The sequence below is a fragment of the Octopus sinensis genome, linkage group LG15 (assembly GCF_006345805.1).
Source record: "Octopus sinensis linkage group LG15, ASM634580v1, whole genome shotgun sequence".
In the NCBI taxonomy this organism is placed as follows: Eukaryota; Metazoa; Mollusca; class Cephalopoda; order Octopoda; family Octopodidae; genus Octopus; species Octopus sinensis.
This window is the reverse complement of record NC_043011.1, coordinates 12,256,815-12,266,463: the sequence shown is the minus strand read 5'-3', so window position 1 is coordinate 12,266,463 and position 9,649 is coordinate 12,256,815. Positions and strand designations below refer to the sequence as shown.

Here is a 9,649-nt window from a genome sequence, read left to right as displayed (position 1 = left end):
AGCAAATCAACCCCCAGGACTTATTCTTTGTAAGCCTATTCTATCGGTCTCTTTTGCCGAACCGCTAGGTTACGGAGACATAAACACACCAGCATCGGTTGTCAAGCGATGTTGAAGGACAAACACAGACACACAAACACAGACACACACACACACACACACAAACATATATATATATATACATATATATGACGGGCTTCTTTCAGTTTCCGTCTACCAAATCCACTCACAAGGCTTTGGTTGGCCCAAGGCTATAGTAGAAGACACTTGCCCAAGGTGCCATGCAGTGGGACTGAACCAGGAACCATGTGGTTGGTAACGAAGCTACTTACCACACAGCCACTCATGTCTAAGTAATCAATTTGACTGCAAACAGCTAGGATGCAAAACTATAAATTGCATGTAAATTAGAGCATGTAGTACATAACCATTTTCAGATTTGAATTTAGTACATTAAAAACAAGAATCAGTAAAAAATATTAAGGCGCAGGAGTGGCTGTGTGGTAAGTAGCTTGCTTACCAACCACATGGCTCCGAGTTCAGTCCCACTGCGTGGTACCTTGGGCAAGTTTCTTCTGCTATAGCCGACCAATGCCCTCTGAGTGGATTTGGTTGACGGAAACTGAAAGAAGCCTGTCGTATATATGTATATGTATGTGTGTGTATATGTTTGTGTGTCTGTTTTTGTCCCCCTAGAATTACTTGACAACCGATGCTGGTGTGTTTACGTCCCCGTAACTTAGCGGTTCGGCAAAAGAGACCGATAGAATAAGTACTGAGCTTACAAAAGAATAAGTCCCCGGGGTCGATTTGCTCGACTAAAGGCGGTGCTGCAGCATGGCCACAGTCAAATGACTGAAACAAGTAAAAGAGAAAAGAGAAAGAGAGAACTGAGATTTCAAAATAAAAATGGTGTTCTGTGTAATAGGTAGGTACAATTGATAATGATGGGTGATTTCTCTAAAAGGTGTAGGTTATGAATGCAGTTCATGTTAGTTGTGTAGTTCCTCCTCAGTGCGGTCCGTATTCATCTAAGAACTAATTATTAGACTCTTGTGACTGAACTAGTGGAATGAAAACAAAACGATTTCTTTGTTTAGTTACATCTCTTTACATTATGAGTTCATTTTTATGTTTCGTGCATCCGGTGTGCATAAAATAAGGACCAGTTATAATTATAGTTGATTAAATGCTCTTCACTCTTGCCCACAATTTGTGTCTAGCATAGGTACACTTGTTCTTTGTTGAATGTTTGTGGTGAAGTGTCTAACCAAACTGCAGATATAGGTCAAGCATTGACCAAAGGTAGGCCAAAGACTGCTTTGTCTGTTTCTTTCATTCTACATTTATGCATTTATTTTACCCAGTTATTATTACTGTTGTTATTATCATCATAATCATCATTATTGTCGTTGTTGTTGTAGAAGTCTGGACAGCAAGCTAACAGAATTGTTAGTGCATTAAACAAAAACAGTGGCATTTCTTCCAGCTCTGCGTTATGAGTTTAAATCCTGCTAAAGTTAACTTTGCCTTGCATTATTTTGGCGTTGGTAAAATAAAGTATCCATCAAATACATGTAATCAACTAAACTCATCCCCTTAAAATTGTTGATTTCTGCTAAAATTTGAAACCATTATTAGAGTTGTTGTTTTCGTTGTTGTTATTGTTATCATCAGTATTATTATTATTATTATTGTTTTCGTTTCAGGTCGGTTTTATTGACTACATCGTTCATCCATTATGGGAGACTTGGGCTGATTTAGTTTATCCAAGTGCACAAGATATTTTAGATACCTTAGAAGACAACAGAGACTGGTATCAAAGTATGAATCCAATTAGTCCATCAGCTAGCTTTTGCAATCATTCGAAGGAAGGAAGCAAAGACTCAGAAGAAAGCCGGTTTCAGTTTGATGCGGCTACTGATGAAGAAAATAGTGCGCACAGTCAGGATTCTAATACGGTAACAGTAAGGTTTGACACATCGAGTCTCAGTGAAGAAACTGTTGATCAGCTTGACAATGAAGGCGACGAGCTGCTTTATCCGTGAAAACTTATGACGTAATAATTTTGAACTTATTAGAACACTAACATGATGTTCATTACTGTTACACACAGTAGTGCTGAACACTAATCTGACTGTTCACTGCTGTCACACACAATCAGTAGTGTTGAACACTAACATGGCTCTGTTCACAAAAATCAGAATGCTAACATAGATTTGTTCACTGCTAAATAATTAGAAAAAAACTTCTTTCTGTGGCAAATTTATCACACTGGAAAATTTTGATTTTCTTATCTATTTGGAAGTGTTGATTTGTACTAAAGATGCTGATAATGTTAAACAGAATTAACAAAATCTCTCATTTGATTTTCTCTCTCTCTTGTTTATCTCCAGATTATCCCCAATTCTAGAATATTCTCGCTACATCTTCAGCTACATTATGTGAGATGTTCCTATTTCAGTCTTCCCCTTCCTAAACAACACAAATTTCAAAATATCTGTGATTTCTTGTTTTTCTTAGTACTTAGCTTAATGGTATATTAACAGGCTCATCTTTTATTCTTTTTGTTTCCTTTCTAAGTAAATACTTTGGAATAGGGACCAAACTCCAACAACCAGTATCATTATAAAAATGTTAAATACTCAAATTTTAAATGTTAAAAAAAAAGGAAACTTTATTTAATTAACCAATGTATGTATTACTTTATTGCAATTCAAAATTTCTAGTAACACTTTCAAGCTTATGCTTTTTCATGGTTGTGCTTGGAAATGTTAAAAACATTTTTAAAAAAACAAACCCAACATGTTGTAACATATTTGTCTCACAATGGTTTTGATATAAAAAAATATACATTCTAATGCAGACTGAAGTAAAGAATCAAAATCCTTTGTGAACAGGATACTAAAGATAAGGCTTAAAATTGAGATTTTACAGGAAGAGGTGTAGTTTTCAGTTTATTCTGTAAATATAATTATTGTAAATGCATTTTGAAAATACACCCATAATTTTCTTCCTGAACCTCTTTTAAATTGTGTCTAGATTCATTTTAATTTGCATACTTTGTTGTTTAGAATGATTTTCAAATGTATTTATCAACATTGTTAAAACATATTATTTGTAGTAAAGATTTCTCCTACAAGGTTAATCAAAATGTTAAAGATATATATGTGTGTGTGTGTGTGTGCGTGTGTGTGTGTGTACACATTTGCATGTGTGTGAATGTGTGTATTTATGATTTTATATGTAAAAATGTTAGTGCTCCTCAATACGCACTTGCTAAAAGCCTGACTACTAAAATACAAATATGCACACAGACACACATATATATAGGTGAGTGTGTATAAATACACACACACACACACACATGTATATCGCACACATACATAGTTGAGTGTGTGTGTGTGTGTGTATATATATATATATATATATATATATATATATATATATATATATACATGTATATATATATATATATATATATATATATATGTATATATATACATGTATATATATATATATATATATATATATATATACATATACATATATATATATAGATATACATATATATATATATATATATATATATATATATATATATATATGTATATATTGAAAGATTAAAAGGTTTCATACAAGTAAATTTATATTAAAAATAAAAAGAAAATACTTTCAGAACATAATTGTGAATAAAAGAAAGAAAACATTCCCATTTTTATCAAAATTTGCTGCTGGTTTCAATTTTTTTTTTTTTTTTTAAAGAGAAGGGAAACATATTGAAATAAATTAGTTTAATTAGTTCTGGAATTTCATTGTTTTCTTTACAAAATTCATCAGCATCATGTGAAATTTTGTGAGGAAGACCTGCAAACTTCCAGGACTGGTTTAAAGATTTAAAGATTAATTTAATTTGATTCATTTTATTTTCTCTTTTCTTGCAACTTGACAAAATTGTTTTAAAAACAATTGAAACCAGTTTATTTTGATAATGATTTAAATATTTTCTTAGTTTTTATTCATGAAAAAGTTTGCATAGCATTTTCTTCTTTTTGTCTTTTTAATATATATATTTGTGTGTGTGTGCACGCTTGTTTGTGTGTGTGTGTGCATGTGTTTGTGCACGTGTATGTGTGTGTGTGTGTATGTTAAAAGAAAAAAGGGTTACTGCACTTAAACATTTTGTAAATCCCATTTTGGGGGTAATTTTGAAGATGGCTGTGATTGGTTACTTGAATTGTTTTTGTTTATTAACAATGCAACTATCCTTTTCGTGTTTTATTTTTTAGTGTTTGTCTACTTCTTCCCTTATTTTTTTCTCTCTAATCTCTCTTTCTCTCTCTCTCTCTCTCTCTCTCTCTCTCTCTCTCTCTCTCTCTTTATCTACCAACCTTTCTATCCATCTCCCCAACTTGTGTTAAATTTCTATGCTCCCTCTCATGATATTATATTACTTTGTAAAGATTATTGGCTGACGGTAATTTACACCTTCAAAATTATCTTGAAATTTTGTTAACAAGCGGAGATAATAATATTTTAATGCTGTTGATGTAAACAGAAAATAAAAGACATTTGGCTTACTGTGTTTTATTAGGAAACTCTGAGGTTAACATTTGTAGACAATTTTTTGCCTTTATGTTGTTTAACATCTGTAAACAATTTTTTATGTTGTTAGCATGTGTAGACAATTCTTTACTTTTCTGTTGTTCCACTATGGAAACAAAAAAAACTGCCTCAAATACAACAAAAAAAACCCACTATTTATTCAATATTTATTTTGAATTCGATTTTATACTTTCAAATACATCAATGGCATATTTGAAAGTATACTGTTGAGCAATATAAAGGCAGCTCTTACATTCAACTCCTTGTTAAACAACAAGGATTCTGTAGCTATTAATTTCCTCTGAATCAGAGATTTTATGTCCTTAATCACTTCACTATTGTAATTAGGCTGATTCATAAAGTATCCCCAGATAGAGCCTATACCCTATTTTATTTTACAACATGCAATTTATTTTTTATTAAAAACCAGTTAAATTGCGAAGCAAAGAATAATTCAAGCAAGCAAAGTACTTAACACTTAGTAAGCAAAACCATTTAGATTTTGCATGTATGTGTTTGTGAATAAGTATTTGTGTTGTTTGTACTTGTGCATATGTTTGTGTGTGTGTGAGAATGTAACATATGTATATAAGGTGTATACATATGATAGCTTACTATACATGAGGTTGCTATTGAAATAACAATATATATTCATATGTATATGCTTACAAAAACATTTATTGGTGTTAAATATTTTCATAACCTTTAATTTAATATGTCTGTTATATTCATAAACACACACACACATGTACACAAAATCTGTTTATAATAAAAAAAAATTCTTGGTTATTTTGAATCTTTTCTGAAAGCTCAAATAGGCTACAAGAAACTGCACTGCTTAAATCTACCATAATACCTTTAATTTGGCATTGACAACAAAGCAATAACCAGAATACTATTAAAAAATGTAAGTACTCAATATTGTTGTATAAGTCATGTTATAGGTTAATCTGTTCTGCTTTAAGATATAATGAATAGTGAAATAGTCACCATGTGTTTAAGAGTCTAAACTTTCCAGTCACTGCCCTGTACCTCTGAGCAAGGGTACATTGTCTTACCTTATTGCAGGTTCTATGCTCTCTTCACAACTGTTCCAATGATTTGTAAATGTCCAGCAGTGGTTAGCATTACATGTATGTTAGCATAACAAATGAATGTAAAACAGTAAAAAAAAATGTCCCCATTAAACATTAAACTTTATTGCAAATAACTTTAATGTGAACTAATAGTTATCTATTAGCATTCTAGTAATTGCTTTGCATGAAATAATAATTGATGAATTAGATTAGAATAATTTATTTTGAGAGAAAATAAGCTTATTTTCTCTCAAAATAATGAGAATATAATATAATGAAATGCTGACGTTCTGTTGATGATGATAATTGACTATGACTAACACCTATAAAATATACTTCAATGATAGCACTAAAACTACGGATGTGACATTTTTTCTTTTAGAATCTGCATCAATGGATTTAGTTTCATTTGTAATCAGTAATTCATGTAATCTGTAATTATGTATATATATATTGTATATTATTAGATATTTCTAATCTCCTGTTCATAGATAGATAGATAGATATGTAGACATACATACATGCATACATACATATATATATATATATATATATATATATATATATTTGTGTGTGTGTGTATATGTATGTATATGTATATATATATATATATATATACACACACACACATACATATATATATATATATATATATATATATATATATATATATATATATATATATATATATATATATATATATATGAATAAATATAATTTGTAACACAAGTCACAGTCGTGGATGTTAAAGTTTTATGCATATAAGAAAGGAAGATTACTAAAATCTAATAAAACATTTTCATTTTGTAAGAACTAAAATGTAATGAAGCTGCTTACAAATATCAGTTATGTTGCTTATCGAACATATTATTGAAGAACAAATTGTGATTTCATCTTGGACTTTTAAACATTCAGAAACACCAAATAAATACAAACCCAAATCCACTTAAATCCTTCTTTCAAAGACCTACAATTTCATTAGGCTCTGGATAAAACTATTTTGAGAATATAGTCTAAAGATGGAAATATGGAATGAGATATCAAAGGCATGACAAGAAATTATAATGCAAAATAAAATTCTATTTAAAATGTATTGAATGCTCTTTCAGTTCATGTTTTATGTATGATTTATAGATAAAAACACGAATTAATTTATTAATGCATGTGTGTGTGCATGAGAGAGAGAGAGAGAGAGCGTGTGTGTGTGATATATTTACACATAGGCGCAGGAGTGGCTGTGTGGTAAGTAGCTTGCTTACCAACCACATGGTTCTGGGTTCAGTCCCACTGCGTGGCACCTTGGGCAAGTGTCTTCTACTACAGCCTTGGGCTAATCAAAGCCTTGTGAGTGGATTTGGTAGATGGAAACTGAAAGAAGTCCGTCATATATATATATATATATATATATATATATATGTATGTATGTATGTGTATATATTTGTGCGTTTGTTCCCCTAAAATCGATTGACAACTGATGCTGGTGTGTTTATGACCCCATCACTCAGCGGTTCGGCAAGAGAGACCGATAGAATAAGTACTAGGCTTACAAAGAATAAGTCCTGGGGTCGATTTGCTCGACTAAAGGCGGTGCTCCAGCATGGCTGCAGTCAAATGACTGAAGCAAATAAAAGAATAAAAGAACAAAAGAATATATATATGTATGTTTGTGTGTATGTTTATTTGTATGTATGTATGTATAAATAATTATTTATTTAAAATTGACCATTTTCCCCTTATTTCAAGAGTGTAAAAATTGCTGTTTTGGTGAGAAAGTTATGGAGAAAATGGTCAATTTTCATATGAAATCAATGATGTAGAAGTCTTTACTCTATGTTTATATCTTTGTCATGTTATTCACATATATATGCAAAGCAGTGAGCTGGCAGAGTTGTGACATTTCATCCATCCTTGTGTTCTGAATTCAAAATCTGCCAAGGTTGACTTTGCCTTCCATCCTTTGGGGGTTGGTAAAACAAGTACCAGTTGAGCACTGGGGGTCAGTGTTATCGACATATACCCCCCTCCCCATCCCCAACCCGAAATTGCTGACCTTATGCCAAAATTTGAAATCCATATTATTCACATATCAGTATTCTTTTCCTCAACACACTATGTGTGTGTATATGTGTGTGTGTGTGTGTTTTATGATATACAGAGTATAGACTGTTGTCAAAATCATAATGATCTTCAATTGACAGTTGATGAGTATCCAGTAGAAATGTTGCATGTAAAATAAAATATAATACATTATATATATATTGTATATTGTGTGTGTATATATATACATTTATATATACATATATATATATATATATATGTTTATCGAATATATATTTATATATATCATATATTTATATATATATATATATATATATATATATATATATATATATATATATGTATATCGTATATATATTTATATATATCATATATATATATATATATATATATATATATATATATATGTATATCGTATATATATTTATATATATCATATATATATTTATATATATATACATATATTTATACATATCATAATATATATATTTTATATATACATATATATATGTAATATTTTGGACTAATAGGTATATGTCAATTAGTGTGTTAATGTGTTGAGTAAAGTTCTGGCATAGTTTGGGCTCCCTGGTGTCATCTGATTGAGTAACCAGAAGATGAATGTAGCTGATGTGACCCAAACTGCAAAATAGATGCAACACAACATGATGCACAGAGTCCCATCCATAAGGGGACAGTAACAGGAAGGGTCAAGACGATCGTTGAACAAAATAAAGACTAATACCAAATCCATCTTCTTGTTACTTAATCAATTATCATTATATATACATATATATACATATATATATATTTTAGGATGGTCATAATACATATATATTGTATATTTTGTGTGTGTGTGTGCATGTGTAAGTGTATGGTATGGTTCTTATATGTTCTAATGCATACAGTCGGATAAATACACATGTTAATGTTTGTTAATCAGTTTGATTTCCAGCATTCCTATTTTGTAATATTTCACCAGAGATATGTGGAGAAGAGATGTTTCTTTTTTATATATTTACAGTGTAGGAGTGGCTGTGTGGTAAGTAGCTTGCTTACCAACCGCATGGTCCCGGGTTCAGTCCCACTGCGTGGCACCTTGGGCAAGTGTCTTCTACTATAGCCTCGGGCCGACCAGAGCCTTGTGAGTAGATTTGGTAGATGGAAACTGAAAGAAGCACGTCGTATATATGTATATATATATGTGTGTGTATGTTTGTGTGTCTGCGTTTGTCCTCCAAACATCACTTGACAACTGATGCTGGTGTGTTTACGTCCCCGTAACTTAGCGGTTCGGCAAAAGAGACTGATAGAATAAGTACTAGGCTTCCAAAGAATAAGTCCTGGGGGTCGGTGGTGCTCCAGCATGGCCACAGTCAAATGACTGAAACAAGTAAAAGAGTGTAAGCATTACTTTCACAGTGAGTGGCAGCTGTTCAGTTCAATACACTAAATACCTTTACTCCCTAACAGTGAGATCCACTCTCTCACATTTATTTCACTTGGCATTAAGTGAAATAGAGGCATAAGCATCTAAAATATGAAAGGCATTTAAAACTCAGCCTCTCAATCCTTAATGCTTACTTTAGGTCTCCAAATTACATCTTCTCTATCAATTGCCTGATGATTTCTTAGAAAGTGTGAACAAATCAACATCAAACTATTGACTTTCAATTACATACATACTTGAATATACATGCGCACATTTTTGTATGTATGTGGGGACACACATTCACATACACACACACACATACATATATATATATATAGGCACACATAGACATATGTGTGTGAATGTATGCATGTGTATGTATTGTATAGAGATCAGTGACAAAGTATGACAGAATATTTTAATATTTATAACTAAATGATTAATTAATTAAAACTGAGATTAATAATAACCGCAATCA

The 9,649-nt window shown here is 31.2% G+C and overlaps 1 protein-coding gene across 10 annotated transcripts in view; it reads left to right on the top strand.

Annotated features, from left to right (window-relative positions):
* LOC115219746 (cAMP-specific 3',5'-cyclic phosphodiesterase 4C) overlaps window positions 1-3,384 on the top strand; it is a 734,075-nt gene extending 730,691 nt beyond the window's left edge. For all 10 annotated transcript variants that reach the window (XM_036509484.1, XM_036509483.1, XM_036509482.1 and 7 more), the window contains one exon: window positions 1,710-3,384. In XM_036509484.1, the coding sequence (XP_036365377.1) occupies window positions 1,710-2,048 (339 nt within the window). In that variant the 3' untranslated portion in view covers window positions 2,049-3,384. The remainder of the gene's footprint in view (window positions 1-1,709) is intronic.
* Window positions 3,385-9,649: the final 6,265 nt, after the last annotated feature.